This window comes from Pteropus medius, unplaced genomic scaffold (genome assembly GCF_902729225.1).
Source record: "Pteropus medius unplaced genomic scaffold, Ma_sr-lr_union100, whole genome shotgun sequence".
Classification (NCBI taxonomy): Eukaryota; Metazoa; Chordata; class Mammalia; order Chiroptera; family Pteropodidae; genus Pteropus; species Pteropus medius.
This window is the reverse complement of record NW_024350327.1, coordinates 460,650-484,576: the sequence shown is the minus strand read 5'-3', so window position 1 is coordinate 484,576 and position 23,927 is coordinate 460,650. Positions and strand designations below refer to the sequence as shown.

Below are 23,927 nucleotides of genomic sequence, written 5' to 3'. Positions count from 1 at the left end.
GAAATAGGGGCTTATATAAAATTTCAGGATGATATGCTCATTTCTAATCCAAATACCCCCCTTCCCCCCAATCAAATTGATAAAACTTTCATCTCATATGACAATAAAGTCATAAATAGGCCATGTGATAAGAGACACTGAATTTCCACTGGTGACTTCACACATTTCTGCCAGTCTCCCATCCCTGCTGGCTGCCAAAAAAGTTGGTTAAGTTCTGGAACACAATGTGGGGCCCTGACATTGAGCAGGGCTAATAGGCCCACATGGGGGGTCAAATTTACAGCCCTGATCTTATAAGCAGAAGGCTTGTACTGACCAAGCCAACTGCACACCTATAAGGGGACTACGGGTTCCCGGTCTGTGTGGGAGGCTATGTAAAGCATGCTTGGGAAAGCTCAAGCGAGTGGCTTCTGCTGTTGGAGAAATCTGACAGCATCATTAGCTCACAGTGCTGTCTTTCTTTTATTTCCCTCCCACTTGTAAGCCCTATAATTAGGAATTATATGATTCCCAGGCCTGTTAGTAGGACTGTCTCTTTTGGGTGAAATAAAGTACCACTGGTTTCCGAGAGCATTGCTGAAAGTCATAAAGAACTTTCACGGTCTCATCCTTGTCTTCTTTCAATTCCAAGCCAATGACTTCCCTCCATTGCTTCCCCACCCCTTACTGTTCTACTGGACAGAAGCGTGGTCCCAGAGATTGGCCTCAGTGCCCAGTCCCTGAACTGCCAAGGAAGGGTGAGAAATGATCTTAACAATTAAATCCATGAATAAGAGAGCATCTAGCCTTTTTCTCATTTCTTATCAGTATAAACACAAGTCAAAATCATTGCGAAGGGCAGTAGGGCATTTTCTCAGAGATCCCAGCAGATTTTCAAGTAGGAGAGCGAGAGATGTTGGCCACTCTTCCTGTGTGATAAATTGTATTTGGTCTACTTTAGAGAGGTGTCCCACCTTGTTGACATGGTTCAAGTGCCCAACGATAATAACATTCCCAAAGTTCTTTCTCACAGACTTCATTTGAGCTCTGCAACAACTCAAGATCAACAGTAGCCAATTTAGAGACAGGAGAATGAGGCTCAGCAAAGCTATATGGTGTTAAATTCAGGAGAATGTTTACCTTTGTGAAAGAGGAGGGTTGTGTAGCAAGCGAAAGAGGGCATGTTGTGGGGATGGGGACAAAGAGTCTTCAAGGTGCGGGTAAGGGTGTATTTCTTGACCTGGATGGTGATTACATGGGTATGTCCCCTTTGTAATAATTCATCAAGCTGACACTTATGATTATATATGTATATTTCAATAAAGATGTTTTTTAAAAACATTAAGTGTTTTACCCAAGTAAGAGAATGGCCACCTTCAAGCCTGACACTGAGCAATCTGCTGTCTCCATGGGATAAGGGGCTGCATTCATTGTGCCATGGCTTATTCATTTCACACATGCAAGAAACCTTAAGTTCAGGGATTGGGAGTCTTCTGTGTATCTCTGTTTAAATATCTGGGTGGCTTTTAATTTAAGAAGGGCTAAAAGGAAGATCTGAATGTTTTACTAGATTAGCATTTACATCTATATAGAGAACAGTCCAGATCTCTCCTCTGGTCCAAATAGCTGAACAGATTGTGAAACTCCGGAAGAAGCCAACTCCCTGTCTGCTGCGAACATCAGACAAAGCCCTAGGAGGAACCTAGCCTTTCTGCTTGGAGTTGTTATCATCTTCCAGGACTTGCTAGCCCCCACTTTAGATGGGTCTTAAAACCCAGAGAAGAAGGGTAAGAGTCTGTCCTAGGTTCAACAGAGATTCTCTCACAGTGTTTTGTGACAGAGAGCTGTCAGAGGGCCCTAGGTTTATGTCTGTCTCTTGCCAGCTGTGTGACCTTGGGCAAATTATTTAACTCTCTGAACTTGTTTTCTCATGAGTAAAGTATGAATGGTAACAGTTTCTACTTGCAGGGGTTGTTGTAAGGATTAAGTGAGTTAATGCAAAGACCTGGCACAAAATCAATGATCACTGCTCAATTAATGTTCATTGCTATTGTTATTATGCTGTTCCTAATTCTAGCATCCTGCTTTTATCCTCTGTCCATTTCCTTAAAGCACCTGAGAGCTGGCTTTTGCTTTGGGCTGCACCATCCTGCTTGGCGAGTTTTTCTGAAGGCCGAGCTCTTCTATCTGATTTGCTTCTGCTGACTCCCCTTCACTTTGGCCAGACTGACACCAGATTACCCATTTGCTGTACTTATTGACCACACCTACCCTTTGTTTTGATCTCCTGCCTGTATCTCACTGTTAACTACTCCCTGGCAGCCAGCTAGGACCCCAGTCCACCAATCTTCTGCCATCCAGGACATGCTCAGGGTGCCTACTGGATTTGAATAGGAATCCATTTGGCAAGAGTTGACAGAATCTTTTTGAATAGTCCAAATTTACTGAATGGACCACATGCTGATATTTAAAAGGATCTAGGCCTTTGTTCTGTTCCTTAAATTGCAAATGTAGACACAGGCAAAGCAGAAGTTTGTCATCAAGCAAGGGAGCATAACTGAAGGCTGCAGAAGATAAGGAATAATTCCATAGGTTCTGGAAAGGGTAGAGAAGAATAGGGCTTCCAGACGATTGCCTCTGTAAATGCCAACACTGTCATTGGCATGACTACGACAGAACTGGCTCTCAAATGCTGACAAATGGTGGACATCAGTTGCTCCTGAAAAGTTATAGGATGTCAAGAAAAATAGTCTGCGAATAAGCCCCCCAAAGCATGTAATGATTCTGGCCAGGAACTGTGAAACAGCAAGGCTAAGACATGGCAACAAGCAACCTGAACGCCATTAGATCCTCTGGCGCAAATTTATTTCCATGAGTGAGGGATGGCCAGAAGACAGAGGGATTCATATTTGGAGACTTTGAACCAGGGCTATTTCCTCATAGGAAGGCAAAAAATGTGCAAGGCCTGCCTACTGGGGCAGGACAAGGAGCCACAGCAACAGGATTTGATGAACGAGGTACTGTTAGGAAAGCAAAGCATGTTATGGGTTCAAGACATATCTGCACAGTAATTAAGAGGACACATTGTGGACCCATCTGAATTGGGAGCCTTATTCTGCCACTTCTCAGCCACATGACCTTAGACAAGTTAACTTAACCTCAGAGACTGTTTGCTAATGTAAAAAACAGGGGTAATGATATGTGCCCTTGTGAGGTTTTTTAAAGATTAAATGAGAAAAAAATTTGTAAAGCAATTATTAGTGCCATATCTGGCATAGAGTAAGTGCTCTGCAATTGACATCCATTACTATCTTTAGAGCAGTTTCCAGCTAAGACAGGCTCAACATAAGGAGCAACAAGGGATTAAACACAGCACATGGTAGTTTCAGGTGAGGCTACTCAGAAGTCCAGATAAGCCATCTGAGTACCTGCTCCATGATGTTCAGGCTCTCACCCCTCACCAACAACACACATACTCAAGGAAATAAAGCCGACAAGCGCAATGAGAGAAGGTCTAACAAAGGCAGGTGGAGAATAAATGTGTGCGTGGTGGGGAGCTGAGCAGATACCAGTTAGGTTGACTAGCATAAAGAGTGAAGAAAGGTAGAGCTGTGAGTTGAAAACAAATCAGAAGATTCAGGGTCAATTTTAGAGTCAGACAACTAATCCTAGACATTTTCAACCCATGGGGAGAGGAAAGAGAGGTGAGGTTGCTTGAGTTCTTCTTTCTTAAGACAATATTGGTGTGGGAAGTGGGGTAGGGGTGAGCTGAAAGCTCAGCTCTGGGGATCTGGGGAAGGTAGAGCCCAGAAAGAAGAGGCAAGGATTTACAGGAAGGGGGTGTAGTCCCCATGGCTGCAGTGGAGGGCAGCTCAAGAGAAAATGTTATCTCCTGCACCCTTAACCTGCTAAATGCACCAGGATATCTGACCACTGGTGTGCTTTCCCTCTTACCAGTCAAAAGGATCATCTGAAAATCTACAACTGATTCTCAGCATTGGGCTATTAGGCCCAGGCTCGAAGTTTCTTGGGGTCAAGGGCTATAATGGTTAGTTTTTTAACACATGCCTTCATAGTATCCCATCGATCCATCCAACCATCCATCCATCCATCCATCCATCCATCCATCCATCTATCCATCCATCTCATAATTACTGAGTCCTATTGTATGTTGGGGCCTGTTCCAGATGCTAGCAGTATAGGAGTGAACAAGACAAATGTAGTTCCTGATCTCAGAGAATTTACATTCAAGTGAAGGGAGACAGACAATAAACAAATAGTTCCATAATAAGCAAAATAATTATAGATGATAATAATTTATTGAAGACAATACAACAAATTAATGTGGTAGAGAGTGACTAGGAGAAAGGGTGGGGGTCCCTTAGGGTGGCAGAGAAAGAATGCTTCTCAGAAAAGGTGACATATGGCTTAGATCTAGATAATGAGATGGAAACAGATTGGAGACTTGGGGAAACAGGCTTTTGATAAAAAGAAGAGCAAATGTAATGGCCATAGGCTGGAACTGAGCATGCCATGTTCAAGGCACCAAGAGAAGGACAGTAGGGATGCAGCACAGAGAATGAAGGTCAAGTGATGAGAGATGCAGGGCCTTGTGGGCTCTTGATTAGTTCTTCAGATGATAGAGCTATTGGTGAAATTGTGGCTGATGTGAGGCAAAGCATGGGGGAAATGGTTATGCTCACGCCCAGGAAGATTTAGTTACTAATTTAAGGTTCAGAAGCAGACATTGACTTCCAATTCAGGGTATTTTTTTTCCTTTAAGCCCAAGAGCACAAGTGGACTGGCCAGCAATGCCATCGTCTTGTCTCCTAACAGAGGTGCCACATTCCCCAAGAGATGACCCAGAGACCTCTCCCTCTGGAAGGAATTTCTGCTCCTCGTGTTCCCTTTTCCTGCAGAGGGCAAGAAGAGATGGGGTCAGAGCAGCACATGAGGCCACCAACATCACACACAACCTTCGGAAGGCTGCTGGACCATCCCATTGTAGAAGTACAACTGGACACATAGTGATTTAGTTTTGTTTTAATCAGTTATGCTTTTGTAGTGTGTCAGACATGATGTGGTAAGAAGGAATTAACCCAGGGAAGCCTGGGAAGGACCTGGCCCTGGATGAGCATATCTTACAGGAGCAGACAGACATGAGTGCACATGTACATTGTTTCGAGAAAGATGGTGGGAAGGCTAAGGACTTGAGCTTTAGGCCCAGAGAGGAAGCACAAGCTGAGCCTTATGTGAAGAGGTAAGTAATAGACAACAGGAAAAGAGAGGAGAGGGCAACACTCACTGAGAGTTACTATATGCCAGGCACACTTCAGAGATTACTATAGTTTATTGATTTTTCACAATAACCTGGGGGTGGAATGCAATCATTTTCATTTTGAGGATTAAGATACAGGGATCAGAAACATTGGGTGACTTGTCCAAGTCCACACAGCTGATATCCAGCAGAACAAAGATCTGTACCTGGGTGGCCAGCAGAGAGGGGAGGGGTATGAGGACAGGGGTTGAGAACAATCAGTCCTCTCACTTCACTAGCACCTGTATCCTGGTGACTCCCAAATGGAGCTCAGGCTCAGCTCTGCCCTATCACTGGCCTCCCTTACCCATGACCTGCTGCACTTCTCTCCACCTCAAAGTCCTGCTGGCGCTTCAGATCCATGTCATTTACTTATCATCTTTGCCATCTAAATCTACTTTTTTTCCAAGTACTGTTGCTCAGTTTATAAGTTTATCAGCAACTGTCACTAAAATCAAGACTAGGAGTTAGCTTGGAGCCTACCCTCTCCCTCCATGTCTTGCCCCTCCCCATGTAATAACCAAGCCCCATCCATGAAATGTATGTTTAATCCATTACTACCACTTGAATCTTAATGCTGCTACCATCATTCAAATCTTCATTTTAATTTTGCAATAGTCCCTGCACTGGTCTCACTGCTTTCAGTTTCTCCTCACTCCGCCGATCCATTAAACTGGAAAGGCACCAATGGTTCTTAAACTCAAGTCACATGGGCACCAATGGTTCTCAAATTTAAACATGCATCAGAATCACCTGGAGGGACTGTTAAAGTGCAAATTGCTGGGTCCCACTCCAGAGTTTCTGATTCATTAGGTCTGGATGGATTTCAAGAATATTGATTTATGACAAGTCCTAGGGGATGCTGATGCTGCTCGATCACTGGACCACACTTTGAGAACAACTGCTCTAGAGTCTATTTCTACACCAAAGATCTAATCATGTTATTCCCTTGCTTAAGAACTCCAGCAACTCCCTACAATCTTTAAAATATAGTCTAAACTCCTTATAGTGATAGTCACAACTTAGCCTATACTTGTCTTTTCAGCATCACCTCAAGCTACTTACTTTCCTTTAACCTGTCACGTGGCTATATTGTAGTATTCATGTTTCTTAAACCTGTCATACATTTCAGACTCCATGTCTTTGCCCACACAGTTCTCTCTGCTTGTAATTCTTTCCTTCTTGGTGCTTGTCGAATTCCTACTTATCCATCAAGGTCCAACTTTACCGTTACTTCCCTTAGAGGCAACACACTGTGTTAGAACGACTGTGGATTTTAATGTCAGACAGGCTTGGCTTTGAATTTCATATCAATCACTTGTTAGTTGTGTGACCTTGAGTTAGCTTCTCTGTTAAGCTGGAATTAACCTCAGCTTCTTCATTATAAAAAGTGAATAATAATGTTTATCTCATAAGATTGTTGTTAGAGAAGAAATGGTGCATGGTATACACTCAGTAAACAATAGCTATTAGTATCATTAGCTCTGCTCTAAAGCTGTGTCTGCCTCCCTGGAGCTGAACTATTTCTTTTTTTCTCTGTGTTCCAATGAAGTTTTGTATATCACAAGCTATGGTCTCATTATTTTTATACACTTGGCCTCATTCCAAGTATAGTTGGGCCATTGTATAAATTATACAAATTGGTTCTCCCAGCAGACTTAGCGGGCACACAACTTGGCAAATCTACAGATGGATACAGCTCCACACTGGAGCACATTCTTGTTGAGCAATTTGAGGGCTAGTTTCAGGCCCTACTTAATCCTTGTACGATATACAATTTGGATAACCATACTTGGAGTGTCTACATATATAGAATATGAGCTCAGTGAAAGTAAGAAGTGTACCTTATCAAACTTAAGCCACAACTGTCGTTGAATCAATGCATCCAAGAGCAGGTAATATTGGTCAAGATCTGAAAGTACATCAGCAGGTTTATAGAGACCTGGCCTTATGTTCAGGAGTAGGATCCTCATTCTTGAGGAAGAGGGGAGTACCAAGACCAAGGTTAGCAACATCAGAAACCCAACTGGAAGAATAATCAGGAGCTGAATTACTAAAACTGGGTGGTGACAAAGCTGAAGTTAATTCCAGCTTAACAGAGAGGCTAATTCAAGGTGTTTGAGGAACAAGACAGAGGTTAAGTGCCAGCATGCTGAACTGGAGCTTCTGAAAGCACTGCTGACCTCAGATTAGAGCCTGGTACATGCCTGAGCCTGCAGGTAATGTCTCACTTCTTCCATGTGCGGTGGGCAATGGGCAATCGGGATCAGAATAGTCTTAGAAGATATTAAGATACTACTTTCCATAGCTTCCTTTCTCCTCACTTCCCCAAATCAATTCTCCACTGCTTGTCTCTTCTATTTAACAGGAAGACAATCTCTTAGAAGGCTTTCAGATGCCTTAATTACTACATTTTCATTTCCTCTGCAGGTCTCTCCCTCCCCTGAGGAGCTGGCACTTGGTGGGGAAGGTGGAAATAATTTCCAAGAAGTAAGCCTTCTGACAAATTTCCCAGGCTGCTTCTAGATGCCCAGGGGGTTTGAAGGAGTACCCAGTCTTAAGTGGATGAAGTAGCTCTGAAAAAAACTGAACTCCAACACCCTATTCCTCACCACCTGGAGAGTCCCATCTCAACTTATTCAGTGTAAAAGAACTATCATGGGGATCTAAGGACAGGCAGACGAAGCCCTGAGGTCTTTTCCTAGATCGGGTGCTGACCTCTGGACCTTACGTTCTATGATTCTGGGGAGAGAACAGGTTGAGATGGCTTTAGGGGAGATAAAGATTGAAGCTGAGCTCCTTCACAGGTAGTATATGATGTCATTCCTTGGTCTTGCCCTGCTCAGAGTTCCCCCAAACAACTTACATCTCTCATAGCCACACTAGAGCAAACATTTCTTTTACATGTCTATATTCTCCTTACTTCCATACCATCTAGTCTGCAAACCTTCAAAGATAGAACCAAATCTGACCCATTATTTTAATTCAATCCCCTAGCACAGTGACCAACATATAATAGATCTTAAATTGCCATCCATTGATTGATTAATCAATTGATTGTCTGGCTCTCTAAGCTTTGGGTTGACAGTTGTTTTGATATAAACCTGCTGAGAGATGATCTCCCTAAATTTATGCAAGGAATATTTATCACATAGTGCCTTGTTCTGCATGATTCAAAGGAACTATTCATTAACACCATTGTGTTCTAGGAATTGCATTAGGTGCATAAGGATGCCAAGATGAATAAGACACTATGCTTGCCCTTAAGGACCTGGCAGTCTTACTTCCACTAAGACTTCATTCTAGGAGTCCCCATTCAGAAGTAATTTCTGCCTCCTACTCTGCTATTCAAGTATGATTTTAGTTTGTATTTCCAATAAAGCACTTATCCCATATAACCTTGTGTTAAATAATTTCTGCTTGTCTGTCTGTCCTTCTAGCTGGAGTGCTCCTAACAGAAAAGGGCCTGGTTTTATATCTGAGCATTCCAGATGTTAGCTCTTAGTCTACAAAAACAAAGTAGTTATAATAACATACATCTCCTGGATTGAGGATATAAGTGTCATCCCTTATATGTGTCCCTCTCAAACTGGCCAAGTGCAGCTATCCCCTTTATTGCTATTCTCCGGGACCAGCCTATTGCCTCCACCCCATTCTTCTAGCAAGCAGACCCAGAGGATAGGAAGACTGGACCAAAATAATTTTCTCTTCCAGCCACTAGTGTTCACACGTCCCTTGTAATGCAGTGAGAAGAGCAGAAGATTAGGGTCTGGATAGGATATGAGTCTGGGCTCTGACTAGTTGCTGTGTATCGGAGCTTTTGTTAGTTACTGAATTCTCTGAGCCTCTGTGTCTTGCCTCCTGGGCTATGTGAAGACTAAATAAAATAGCATATGTAGTGCTCCTACATAGTGTATGGCCCTTATCAGGAGCTATCAGCCTACTTCCCTTCTATTCTCTTTCTCTCCTGGGGGCTCAGCTTTGAACTAAGAAGGGATGTGACCAAGTGTCCGGAGCAGAGGAGACTCTCATTCTGATTCTCCATAAAGTCAAGAGAAATGAGAGGAAGGTGAAAACCTGAAGGTCTTGGCAGAGCCTTCCACTGTATCTAGGGTTCATACTGATCACAGGCTGAGTGAGGCACTGGGGGCACAGACACAGGCTTCTGGAGATAGTGCACCTCATCCTTGACTGGCAGCCAATACAGTCATCTCAGAAGAAAGAGAGAGTGGCTGCAGTGTGTTAGCTGCTTTTACTGGCTTTGTATCAGGCACGTGAAAGAACTGGAGTAACAGAAAAGAAACTTTGATAATTCAAAATGAGAGAGTGGTGTAAATGGACAGGATGTGTGAGAAGAGACCAAAAGCAGGTGTGGCCTAAGATGCAGTCCAGGGCCTTGTCTCTTTTATTTTCAAAGACAACAGTTTGAGAATAATGAACAGACAGATGGATTTCCTCCCTTCCCAGATCTCAGGAGGTCATGTGCAGAGATTGCTACTTGATGTGCATCCCTCAAGAAGCTATTCCAGAACAGACCTTTGCCAGAGTCCAATAGCCATCCCTCTTCCTCTGAGAGACAAGACTACCTGAACCCAAGCTTAAAAGCCTACATGAAAAAGAAGCTCACCCCATTCAATAGTTCCTAGAATTAAATGCTGAAATCCCCACACTGTAGCCATCTTCCCCTAGGCATCCTCACTACCACTACCTTACTTCAGGCCCAATTCTCTCCACTTGGATCACTCACTGGACAGCTGTCTAATGAATACACCTGCATCTACTATTTCTATGTCCAGTGCATCCCCCTCTCACCTACTGGAATAACCTTAGGGAACCAAAGCCAATCATGTTACTCCCCTCTTTGAATAAAACAAACAGGCTATCTCATTCTTCAATACCTCCCCATTAGCACTCTGGACATAATTTAAATATCCAAACATATAAATCCTGTCACACTGGCCCCTGCCTACAGCCCTACTCTCCTCAGTTCCCTTCCAGGCCTGACTCTAGCCACACGGAAACACTTACACTGCACAGCATGCATCTCTGCGTTCACTGCAACTAGAATATCCTTTTCTTCTGAGATGACCCTTCTCCATCCTCAATACTCTACTCAGTTGTCCTTTCCTTGGTGAGCCTTACCCTGCTCATGCCCATAACATACCTTCTCCATACTTTTACCAGACCTACGCCTGCCACTCACTACCCACATGACCTTGAACAGGTTCCTTATCTGCTTTGCAACTCAATTTCTTCACCTGCAACATTTGGTTATTTTGACGACTAAATGAGTTAATATAATCAAGTACTTAAAACAGTGTCTGGCCCATAGGAAACACTTAATAAATGTTAACCATTATTATTATCATCTTTGTTAAAATTATTAGTACAGCACATATCACACTGTACAATAACTATTGGTAAACCAATAGTTAATAAGTAGACCCTGAACTCCTTACTGGCATTCCTCACATCCAAATAGTGCTGTCAGAGAGTGGGTACTTTAATGAATGAATGGATAAATGAATGAATGAGTGAATCATCGAATATTATCAAAACCTATCTCTTCCTTATTTAGGTACATGCAGAAACCAGAACTTAATGGGGAAGGTAAAGCCTTCCCTGAACTTGACTGTTACACAGGGAAAGGCTTGAACACTCCATTTTAGCCCTAGGATCAGTATCTCTATTTTGAAGAACAGAATTCTATGACCTATTTGCAGTTAAAATAGTCTCTGGCTTCTTGGTGAAAAGTAATCCCAGGGGACAAGTTGTGGTGTTTTTTTTGAGTTCAGCAAAATGTCTCTGGACAACCTTCTCTGTGGATTGAGGAAATGGACAGCCCACACCACAAGCTCTCTGGCGAACTGTTTCTCATAGGGGCCTAGGAGGGAAAACACAATGAGGCATTTCAGCTTCATTTACATTTAATTCATTAGAATGTCATTGGTAAGAACTATTTGATGCCAAAGTCTTTGAGCCTTGAATCTAAGCCTTCCAAAGCCCTCTTCTCTTTGAACCTAAATGTGCCATTCTGCCAACATGGCATTGAAAGCAAGAGAGTACATGGCTCTGAACTTTGAAGCTGGAATGGGACTCTGTCTTTTCCCCAATGTGCTTTACTCTCCCCCACGCTGGGCTCTGAGGATGTGAAATGCAGTTTCTTCCCTTTGGGATGGCAGTTCTCAGAGCTTAATTGACAAGAATGCCTCACCTACATTGGGTGAGAGTGGAAGGAGTCACAGAGGGTCATCTACCCAGTACCACCAACTAACAGATGAAGTATAATCCCTTTAAGGCCCAGAATCAAACTTGGGTACCAAGTTCTGAGAATCCTCTGAGTCCTCAGCCTAGAAGGACATCTTGGAAGCAAATGCCAATTGTGGCCGGAGGGAGATGAGAATGTAAGTCCATCAGGAAGAGGCTGTGTGTTGTCATAGACCAGGACTCAGGTGCGCAAGTTTAACCCTACCTCTGCCATTCGATGGTTGTGGTACATTGGGTCAATCATTTTGTACTTCTAAGCCTCAGGTTGCTTATCTATAAAATGAGGATAATATCTACTTCACAGAGCTGTTGTGAAGGATAAAGAGCTAATGCTTGTGAGAGTAGTTTCAAACATGAAACTGGTGCACAAACGTAAAGGATGATTGACTAAGACAACACTCAGGACAGATACATCCTTGACCACAGTGGTTCCCAGTTATCTGCTTTGGGAAGAAGTGCTGTGTCTTGCCAACGACTCCAAAAACCCTTTCATGAATAGTTCACATCCTCTATTCCACCTGTCCAGAACTTGAATGCCCCTGCATTTCCCTGTAAGGGGCATAGTTTCAGCTGGGAGCAGCCACTTCCAAACACTGTAGTCGCCCTTATCCATCATTTTGCTTTCTGTGGTTTTAGTTACCTACGGTCAACTGCAGTCCAAAAATATTAAATGAAAATTTTCAGAAATATGCAATTCATAATTTTAAATTGCGTGCCATTCTGAGATGAAATCTCTCACTGTCCTGCTCTGTCTCACCTGGTATGTGAATTGTCCCTTTGTCCAGCATACCCATGCTGTACACACTACCTGCCCCATTAGTCACATAATAGCTATATTGGTTATCAGATCGACTGTTGGTAGTATCGCAGTGCTTGTATTCAAGTAACCCTTATTTTACTTAATAATGCCCCTCATGTGCAAGAGTAATGATGCTGGCCATTAGGATATACTGAAGAGAAGTATAAACTTTATCATATGTATGAATGCATAGGAAAAAAAAAACATAGTATATATAGGGTTTAGTAAGCTCTGTGGTTTCAGGTATCTACTGGGGGTCTTAGAACATATTCCCTCTGAATAAGGAGGGACTACTGTATGTCATTTTAAATAACAGCCAAATCTTCAGCTCCACAGTTCCTTCTACATACAACCCTTTATTTTGCTTTCTCTCTAAAAACTAAACTTCAAACTTTAAAGAGTGTTCCACAGGATTCAATCACTGCAATCTGGTCCCAATCAAACCCCCCACTGAACTGCTCTTGTCAGTGACTTCTGTATAGCTAAATCTGTGAACATTTTTCTGTGCTTTCTTTTAAGAAGGAAAACTTCTTTACCCATTCTCTTTCAGCAACCTTCATAGGCTCTTCTCCTCTTGAACATGTATTTTCTCCCTGGGTGATTCTTATCCTACTCATAGATTCCGTAGCCACCTACTATTCACCATTCATTCTGTCATTTATGGCTTCAGTCTTCTGAGCCCACTCTAGCCAACTTTCTGCTGAACATTTTTACCTGGATATCTATAAGGCATTTCAAAGTTACAATTTTTAAAGCTAAAACCATTCTTCTCTTTCCTCTCAGACTTGTTTTCCTCCTCAAGTTTTCACCTCAATGACTGGCACCACCATCCACTCTGATGTCCAAGTCAGAAACCTGGGAGTCATCTTACTGTGCTTCCTCTCTCTCATGGTCCATATCCATTTGGTCCTTGAGTCCTGAGGATCTAACTATTAATAGTTAAAAAACAGTATATATACTTTGATCTCACTTTACAAAAAGAACTCGTTAAGAATTCAGAAGGGATGATACTGAAATATTAACCATGGATATACTGGTTGTTGGAATTACAAGTATTTTTTAAAACATATATTTTTAAAAGATTGTATACCTCTCTATAAAAGAAAAGCTACCTTTAAGATAGCCTTTGAATGTGTGCCTTCTTCTAGCTCCCAAGTTACTTTTGGTTCTCATCAGCTCTTGCCACACAAGAGCATTGTACCTGGTTCCCCTGCTTCCAATTTTGTCTCACCCTCCCCAACCCATCCATGTTCCATACTGTAGAAGGCCATATAGGCCCTTCATCAACAACCACTGCCCACTTCTTATCCTCATTTCCCACCATGCTTTATTCCAGGTATACTAACAAACAAAAACACCTGGATAATCCAAACATGGAACCCAAACTCTATAATTCATACTAACTGGTCAAAACCTCCCTTACCTGTTATAGGTGCTGGACTGGGAAATCAGGCATTGTGAGGTCAAATATTCATCAATGTATAGCACTAGTGCCTGGCTCAATGACAGCTCAGTAAAGATTTGTGCAATGCATGGACAAATAAATGAAAAATGTATAAATGACTGACTGAATGAATAAATGGAGTGTTCATAAATATACAGCACAATTTCATATCCTTCCATCTCCCTCCCCAGCCCACCCAAGTCCAAATCACCTGTTCTTTTCTTACCCTAGCGATCAGCTCCCCAACCATTCCTGTCCAGGTGCCATTGGCCTCAGGAACGCCATATACACCATCCCCGACCAGGTGAATCTTGTAGTTGAATCGAAGGATCTCTGCAAGCTCCTTGAGCATGTCCACACAGAAGCCCTCGTAGCGGTCATTGCCTTCCATTTCTTGATGGTTCCCCTTCAGCATCAAATATGGGTTTTCCTGCAGCAAAACTGGCAGCTGTCATTCTCGTCTTAGCCCTGATGTCTCAGCCATACGTGGTGGGGGTGAGCAGGAGCACAGGAGGTTGCGGAGAAGATGGATGCAAAGGAGGGAAGTAGCTTAGGTAATAGATGACTTTGGAGGTGGCAACTAGCTGCCCTCGTCTGACTTCAAGGCACTTCTCTTACCGGGAACACTACATGGGTCCCACTGCACACAATGTCAAGCTGAAGCCCCTCTACCTTATTTAAAGTCACCATCTGACCCCACCCCTATCCTGTCCCTTTCTTTTGTTTATGCCACACAGACCTATCACTGAGCATTATGAGCTACAAGGATGTTAAGTGTATAGCAGGCAAGGTGGGGAACATCTATGGAACATATATGGAAACCTGCAACCCAAGGCACAGCATGTCTAGCCAGGAGTGCTGAGAAGAGGGACAGGCCTCTCTGGTGAAATGTCCAGAGAAGTTTCCATGGAAGAGTTGAGATTTGAGCTAGGCGCTGAAAGATGACAGAGCACTGATAAATAAAAGTGGTGTCGATAGAAGGCATCATGGACAGGGAAAAGGAGTGATCAAGGGCATAGTCCCAAGTTAGATTGATCATGGCCTATTTAGGGAATTTAGTGAGCATGGATTGTATGGAGGGGTGGAGTAGAAGGATAAATTTAGAAAGACAAATTAAGGTCCACATAGGCCTTGGATGCCAGGATGAGGCGACAGTATATCAGGCATATATATTGGAAGCACTGAGAGTTTTAAAGACTTAAGTAAAGTTTTAAAAACTTGAGTAAAGAATATTAAGCAGCAAGAGAGACTATCTGGAGGTGAGGGCAGACCCTAACCTGATATGAGATACTGAGTACAGAGCCATAGTTGGACTCAGGTTGGATTGCAGAGAGCTGGAAGGACACAGAGAGGGTCAGGCTTGATGATCGGTTGTGTGTGGGCACAAAAGGTAGGGATCCTCAGACTCTTGAAGCCTGGGTAGATGACCGAGGATGGTATATATCATCACAGCCATGGATGATTTGGAAAGGAAGAGAATTTGGGACACGTTGAATTTAAGGCACTGGTAGGTTATCCAGGTGGAAGTGTCTGAATCTTTGAAATGTGGAGTGAGGGCATGACTCTAGGCAAAGATTGGGAGCTTCTACATAGAGGTGATGGCTGAAGCTGTAGAGTATGCGAGGCCATCATAGGGGAAGAATTGAAAAAAGACAGAGAAGGATAAGAAGAGACCCTTGGGGAGACCCTGATCATAGAAAATGGGAAAATGAAGAGCAGCCATAGAAGAAGACAAAGCAGAAGCAGAAATAACAGCTGAATAAGGTAAATGAGGTCATGGAAGTCAAGGAGGAAGGAGTTTCAAGAATCAGAATGCAGACACTCCCACACAGAGAAGAAGCAGGGCTGCAAAAGCGCATCTGGGTGCAGTGTCACTGGCGACCTTTCAAGGAAGATTTAATGAAGGGAGTAGAACTCTGCAAGGACTGGGTAGTGAATGAGATATGCATGAGTGAGAGTGGACCAGCATTTTGAGAAGTCAGGAGATAAAGGAAGACAGGCAGAGCATCTTTCCCTCCAACCACTATAAGTTATGTCTCTCTCCAAGTTTCAGTTCATCATCTGCAAACAAAAGGGTTGGAGGATGTCCAAGGGTCCACTAATCCCACAATTTATGATTCCCTAAATCGGAGAGTAGCTGAAAGGGCAGTGGGATGTACATAAATAAGGTGGTAGTTATGGCATCTTAGGATGGAAAAGATCAGAGTATATTTGTAGCTAGAAAGGGAAGAATCCTTCAAAAAGGAAAGATTAAAGAAGAAAGAGACTTGTTAGTTGATGAAGCAAGTTTGCAGGATATGATGAGAGGAGATGGTAAATGAGTGTGAGACTGGGAATTGGGCTTGGAGGTAAGGCAGACAGCATAAACGTTGATACGGAGAGGAAGTGAGGAGGTCAGAAGAGAGAGAATCCATGTCCCTAGAGTCATGTGAGAGGCAGGTAGGATTAAATATTTGGTGCATAAAAAGTCCTGGCAGAACTGCTAAGGGGATAAGAAAGGGAATGAGTGAGAAACGAGCACAGGGATTGCCGAGGCTCAGCTGAAGTCAGGGTTGGCAGCTGAAAGCAAAAACTGCAAGGGCAGCTGAACTTGAGGACTTGCATGAGATGAGATGGTTGAGCATCATGGCAGAGATAATTTTAGAAGCCAAGAGAGAGAAGTGTTGAAATGCTGGTTTGCTAAGTTCAAGCTGAAAGGGATATCTTGGTTGGAAAAGATGGCGAACCAGACAGATCAGAAGTCATGAGAGGTAGATGGGGAGAGCAGTTTTGTGAGCTTAATAAAGTGGGAGAGGGAAAGGTAGAAGGTTGTGTGTCCAGGAGAGGAAGTCTCAAGTTGAAGATTATGATTCATGATCAAGTCTATCGTCATGTCAATGATATGGGGCTAGCCTCCCTGTCTTCTACATATGCTGTCTTTGTCTCGAGTTTCTCTCCGCCCGCTCTTTCCCAACTACTCTCCCTCCCTTCTTCTATATAACCTAACTCATCTCTGTCTGTGGGAAACCATTACCTCTCTCTCTCTCTCTCTTTTTTTAAATGCCTATAGCACCTAGTCTTCCTAGGTGGTCTTTACCTCTTCTGATGGCAAGTCGCTTCTCAGAACTCCTGTGCCTGTAGCCACGGCTCCACATAAGCATCCTCCAGTCCTTATTTTTGTGCTTGCTCCTCTGTAGAAGGTAAATGGGACCTGGGACTTACTCTTTCCCTTTTTTCGTACCCATCTGGTTCCAGCATTAAGCACTGATGGATTGTGTGAGTGAAAAGCATTTAAATGGCCTCATGGACAGGGCTCAGCTGGGGGTTTCTATCCCTGGAATAGCAACATCCCAGAGTATCCTTTGTTATCCCCAAAACTATCACAAAATTATTCTCCCCAAATACTCTCTACTCTCAAGGTAATTTAAAATTCACCATTAAGTTGAAAGAAAGTTTACAAAATTCCAATCTTGGAGGCAAGAGATGTGTGGAAAAGCTAAAATGTCAGAAAGTTTGGGGCCTACAAGCAGGTTGGAAAGTGTGGAGGTCAAGTGCTGGCCTGAAGTAGGAGCCATTGTCCTGGCAGGAGAGTTGGGAGAATGGAAGGTGGTAATGTAAGCAAAATATTTAACTCAGGGTCTGACACAGGGTAGGTGTTCAAGGAGTGGGAGCTGAGGCTAATTCTGTATATTTGCTGGTATTGACCAAGAAGTCATTCCCATGTCCCAAGTGTACCTTGACAAGAGTGGGAGACAATAGGGATTTGTTACCTGTTACCTGTGTTACAGGGTTACCGTTTGCCAAGAATAACCAACAAATGGTCACCAGAGACTAAATTAAGATAATCATTTCTGGCAAGAGTTATCATTTTGTACAACCCATCTTAGTCACATGTGCACGAGAAAATGTATTCCGTTTGAATTATATTTACTATAATATTAAATGTCACCTGACACAAAAGTGTCCTGCCCTCACTCCTCATGAACACATGTGTGTATATGTGAACAACAGTGCTTGTGCATGTGTACATGCACTCACACAGTCAGATAGACTTTTCTGGTCTAGAAATATGGCCCTGTGGTCTCAGTGTCACTGTGGGTCTGTGTCAAAGTTCTGTGCTCTGTCCAATTCCAGACCCTGAGAGGCAGGAAGTACAACTCAGCAATATTCCTTTTTCCTCCCAAGCACTTATTGGCTTCTAAGAACATCCTCTAACCTGTAGGCAGAAATTCCATCACTCAAATTCTAATCATGAAGCTCCTACTTTGAGTCAGGCACCTCTATCTTTGAGGATGTCTCATTTTAGAAGAGGAGGTAGAGCTATCAACAATAACCTCTAACAGGAGAAGTGACACAACAGAGGTACATACAAAATGCTAGAGACAGGAAGAAGGTAGGAGTCAGATAAGAGAAGATTTCGTGGGCAGAGCTTTGAAGAATGCATAGGCATTTCCAGCTGGAAATAGAAATTAGGGGTGGTGGGTCCTGGGGAGCACTGAAGTACTGTAAATAAGGAAATGATAGGACAATTCTGATTTAAGAATGATGATGCTGACAGGAGGGCAGAGCGACAGACTGAGCAAGTGAGAAAGGAGCCTGTGAGGAGGCAATGCTGTAGCTCAGGTGAAAGAAGTAAATAGGATTAAGTTAGAGCATGGATTATGAGGATAGATAGCAGGGGACAGATTTGAGAAGTACTTCTGAGGTAGAGAAGACAGAGGGAGGGAGATCCCAGCAATCACACTGAGTGCTGCCTATCCACACTGGGCCCGGATTGCAGCTCACTATTGCCCTAACTCAGTCAGGCTCTCCAGATCTCAGCTGGAGTGGTGACACCACCATCCTCTAATCATTCTGACTTTTTCACATGGTTCAGATAAGCTAATGTAGGAGCAGAGATGAGAAGTGACTGGGAGCTGGAACTGCTCTCTCTGCCCTTTGTTTTGACTATTCCCTCTGCCCAGAATATTCCTTCCTAGATGGCTAGTTGACTCTCACCTCTCTCCTGTCAGGTCTCTCTGGTTAGATCTACCCTTCACGGTGAGGCCCTGATCACCCGAGTGTTCATATCACTTGCACTGTCATTCTCTCAAGTCTCCTTCCCCAGTTCTATCTATTCCTGAGCAGATAGAACTGAGAACAGTGCCTAGCACACGCAATGGTGCCCAATAAATATTCATTCAATGAACGAATAAAACTATTCAGTGACCCCTGTTTCCTACCAAATAAAGAGAAAACTCAACAGCCTGGCATTCAAATTCCTAAGCACTATGGGCTTGACCTACTTTTCTGGCCTTAGGGCTTACCTCTCTCTACCAATGCTCATTTCCTGGGAAAACCTGCACTTTTCAGCATTTCCTGGTACTTGACAACTCTCCTTGATTCACTTCTCTCTCTCCCTTTCTCTCTGTCTTTTAGAGCTCATCTTCCATGCCCCTTCTTCTTCAAAGGCTTTGCCGACCTCCCCTCTCTCCTTCAATCCTTAGGCACCAGGTTATGCACTTATTTCCTGGCTTTTATCCCACTCTGATTACAGTAGACCTTTAAGTCCAGTCCAGAGTCCTGGGGCCTAGGAGTTCATGAAGGTAGCTCTTTTTATAATCCCCAAAAGCCTAAAAGAAATAGTCTCAATAGGTGGCTTTGCACATTTAACAAAGATAAGGCTGAGCAGGCTAACGAATTCATCAAGTCCCTGCTTTGGGCTGGAACTACATCAGTGTGGCAGCACTGGTTATCTCCTGCTGATAAGATACTGTAACAGGCAGGAAACATGCTTTTGATTAGTTAAAGGAGTAGGGTAGGGGAGAAGAACAACTAATTATTGCTTAATACATTCAGTTGGTTTAATTGACAAATCTTTAAAACATGAGATCTTTAGGGAAGAAGAAGAATACCTTAGCCATAAATACACCTGGTTGATGCCATCTACTAAATTATAACCTCTTTGAGAATAGGCTGTCTTATTCATCTTTGTGTCTCCAGGAGAGCAGAGTGCCTGGCACATGGGGAGAGGGGTTTGGTAACTGTTGAAGAAAACTGAATCAATTAGAAAAGGTCACTGGCTCTATAGATGGAGAACTCTCTCTTCACCAGCTAGAAATGAAGAAATAGGCCATGAAAGCTCACTGGAATTCAGATGTCCACTGCAGGTGAGCATTTTGTATATGGTAGGCATCAAGCAAGGTAGGCTGTTGCAAAATAATAAGGGGCCATCCTGGTGGACTTCTCTCACCTGTGTCATAAGGTCAGCTTCCGTTGGCCATGCAGAGTTTCCCTAGTTGTCAGGGTACCCCTGGAAGAGGTACCCTCAAACTGTGGAGCCTCTCAACCCCATCCCTCTTCCCCAGCTGCTTTGGAACTCATTAAATATAATTTCCATATGAAACAGCAACTTGAGTTTAATTATACTGTCATAAATTGACCTCAGTGCTGTGATTAGAGCTCCCATCTTCTGTTTGCTGGCAAGCCTATGAGGAACTTGGAGCTAGAAGAGGCATGCTGGGAGCTGCAGCTGGGAGCTGCAGCTGGGAGGCCCAGGAGCACCCTGCTTACCAGGATAGTAGTGACGACCAGGGTGGTGTTGAAGAGACTGTTGGATATGTTGGAGGCATAGAGGCGGCTGTCCATGCTGAGGCCATCTGCCACATGCCACTGGCCAATCTGAGAAGACCAAGGAGAAATAACTGGGAAGAAATGGCAGAATGAGGAGGCTGGGGAGCTGGGTTGCTGAGATCCTGCAGGTACCCAGGGCTGGAAGGAGTTCAGAGGTTAATTCCCTGCTTTCTGGTTGGGCTGTATGTAAGCCATAGAAGCAGGGAGGGATATGGCCTATGAAGCAAAGGGGCTGAACTTGGGTAAGGGTACTGTTACATAGGGTTGAGGGTGGGGCTCAAGGAAGGGTGGGGAGACATGTAAGAGGAAGGAAAGAAAGTGCTGATGACTTAGGAGAAGTGGAAGAAGAACATGGAAAAATAAATCAGGAATGGAATGGAATTCAGGGAAGTTCATACAAGAGGAAACAGAACATGTGGCATCACATTATCTTGAGTCAAGAATGAGCCACAAAGCTCTTTTGCTTCAGCCTGTATTCAGTGATTCTGATTATCTAAATAAGAATCAAAATAGTATACTGGAGAGAAGTGACATATATTAGGCCTTTAATAAATAAATGTTATTTTCCTTTCTCTTCCCCATTGTCTTAACTTTTATGGAAAAAAAAAAAATCTACGACTTAGGTCTCCATGCTAAAACATCACCTAAATCTAAACTCAACAGCACTGGGTTTTTAGATGGTTTGTTTTCTCAGTGGGTGGAACCATTTTGATGTGTGTGTGTGTGTGTGTGTGTGTGTGTGTGTGTGTGTGTGTGTGTGATACTAACATATTTCTACTAGCTGGAGCCTCTGGCAAATCATTTCTATTGCTGAATGTTCAAGATGGACAGCCAGGAGAGATGGCTGACAGCTGGCTGGAAACCCAACGAAACGCATACATCTGCCTCTGCCAAGCATTTCCAGGCACCAGCAGCAGCTTTCCTGGAAAAATCTCACAAGTTCTACGGATGTCATGTGGCTCTAGTCACCAGAACTGGGCTCTATGTTCCTCTTGTGGAAGCACCAATGTCCATAAAGACATGTTTCACCTTTGGCCCCCATCTCTACCCCATGGGGTTAGTGGGCTCAGGGTCACAGGGAATAGGAATATTCTCCCTGATGTGATGGTTTAGAGCTTAAAGAGGGGAGGGCCAAGCTAGGGCCACCCTGGAACATCAGCTGGGACCTCTTGCAGGCCTCCAGTTCCAAGCAGGAGCCTGATGGTATTTATAGATTACACTTTCACCTGCCAAAGAGGAGATAGCCAAAAACCCCTGACCAAGCCTCTGTGAAGATGCCACCTAGAGTATGGTGGTCAGCTTGCCCCACTCTGCAAGAGCTGAATAATGGTCCTGCACATGTTCATGTTCAGTTTTTAGTTTATAAGCAGTGTCTCATGCACATGCACTCAGGAAGTCTCATTTTATACATAAAGAAACTGACACCACAATAAAAGAGCCTACTCAACTTTCCCGAAGTCACCTTGCCCAAGGGCTGAGAGGCTTGAACTTTAACCCCTGTGCTCTTAGTTCCAGATAATTCTTCCCAAAGAAGCCCTCATGTCCATCCTGTCTGGCTCTTCTAATGTTCTATTGCACATTTTTGTTTACCTGTCTGATTCCCCACTAGCCTACGTAGGGTTGGCCTATTTATGCTTGCACCCAGCACCTTGCTTAGGGACTGGTACTTGGAAGCAGGCAAAAGCCATCATTGCTTATTGGCAGATGGCTACTACTGGTTGGACAGGGACAGAAGGCAGGCAAGCCCTTTTCTGGCCCTCTGGAGTGCTTACTGTCTCTCAAAGGGATCAGCCAGGTCAGGTTATTGCTGAGTTTCCCTCACCTCCTTTCTTTCTGCAGGGGGAAGGGGAGGGGAAGATGAGGAATGAGTTGTTAGATTTCAAGTGAAAGGAGAAAGGAGAAAAATAGTTATTGGAGACCTGTTGTGCTAGATGTGTCTGAATATAATCATCTCTGAATTCTCCCACCAACCTTGGTTTAATGGCTTGCCTAAAGTCACCTAGTTAGTAGGTGTGGTACAGGCTTGAACCCAGAGCTATCTGATTCCTACATCCAAAGTCTTTCCTGTCTTTGTTGCTGTCTCTTGAGTAGGGAAGCAAATATGCCCCTTCTCATAAGCAGGCCTGGCTAACCAGAGAAAGGACTGCAGGGGCCTCAGCCATCCAGCAAGAACTCTGGATACAGAGCTTTTTACTCCTGGGTTTTGACACTCCACAAAGTCAAAGAGGAATAATTGTTTTCTCATAGGCTCAGTTCCATTGTCTTCAAAATGGCGAGAATTGTCTTCCAATAGTCTCCTAGGGTGGGAAGGGTCAGATTAGGACAGGTGGCATAAAGAACAATTGGGCTGGATGTCAGCACTTGGATGTTTGGGATAGGATTGAACTTCTAATCACCTTAAATGTACATTTCACACTGACAGAGCCAGCAAGACCTCGGCCCCATCCCAACCCATTTCCTACTTCACTGTTCTCAGGGGACCCAATCCTCGTTAATTGCCTGCCCCCAGTCCAAGACTACCTGGTCTTACCTGAGCCACAAGGTAGGTTACCACAGAATCCGGGGATAAAAACAACTTACCCGGAGCCAGATATTACAGCCTGAGCAATTCATTATCCTCCTGTCCCCGACCTCTGGGGACATAGCAAAGAGACTAATTAGCCCCTAAGCTCCAACCAGAAAATGAATCTCCCACCCACACTCCCATTAGCCCCCAAGAAATTAATAAACTCATCAGATCCAACAAAGTGGCTTGGCAGCTATTACCCAGTTCAGTCTAATTGCTGAAAGGCAGTGGGAGAGAAAGTGAGAGACAGAGCCAGGCACCCTGTGGTATAGGCTAATTGCCCCACCCACTGGGCACCTACCATGCAACACATATGCCAGGGGTGGGTAGGAGATACATTTGTCATTACTGACAATATGTGGTTCTGCCTCTAGCCAAATTCCCTTGCTCCACCCTGCTGACACCTGCCCCCAAAATCTCCTACAGGAACAGCTGTTTTATAAGACTCTTCCACATAACCACATGTGTGCAGGCTTGATTATGCTTCAAGGAATGTCTTCCCTTAGCCCTTTTGCCATACTTTCTGTTTCTCTCTCCTGCTCTGCCTTTCCACCAGTTGTCCTAGGGGCCACATAAGTTGTAATAAAAGGAGAAGAGAGTGTGGATTTTGACATCACCACTGCTAGACTATACAGCACCTTAATGCAGATAAGGAAAAGGCTGATGTGGCCCCATGGATGCACAGCTGAGCATGCAGATTTCTGGCTAGATTTCAGCCTCTATTTGCCCTTCAGCATTGCACAATTTGCACCATGAATGTAATGGTCCCAGAGTTGGAAGATTTAGGTTTGACCTAGGTTCTATGCTTTTAAGCTATTTGACCTCAGGTAAGGTACTTAATCCTTCTGAGCTTCAATTTCCCTTATCTATAAAATGGAGGTTAAAATAGTAATTATTACCTGATAGGGTTCTTAAGGAGATTAAATGAGATGGTGTACATGGAAAGTACTATGTATTTAATTTA

General features: G+C 43.6%; 1 protein-coding gene across 5 annotated transcripts in view; it reads right to left on the bottom strand.

The window, feature by feature from the left end:
* Positions 1–23,927, bottom strand: part of GRIK4 (glutamate ionotropic receptor kainate type subunit 4) — a 450,925-nt gene that overhangs the window by 65,507 nt on the left and 361,491 nt on the right. For all 5 annotated transcript variants that reach the window (XM_039839626.1, XM_039839628.1, XM_039839627.1 and 2 more), the window contains 2 exons: positions 20,338–20,445; positions 14,033–14,236 (listed from right to left, as the gene is read on the bottom strand). In XM_039839626.1, coding sequence (XP_039695560.1) covers positions 14,033–14,236; positions 20,338–20,445 — 312 coding nt within the window. The remainder of the gene's footprint in view (positions 1–14,032; positions 14,237–20,337; positions 20,446–23,927) is intronic.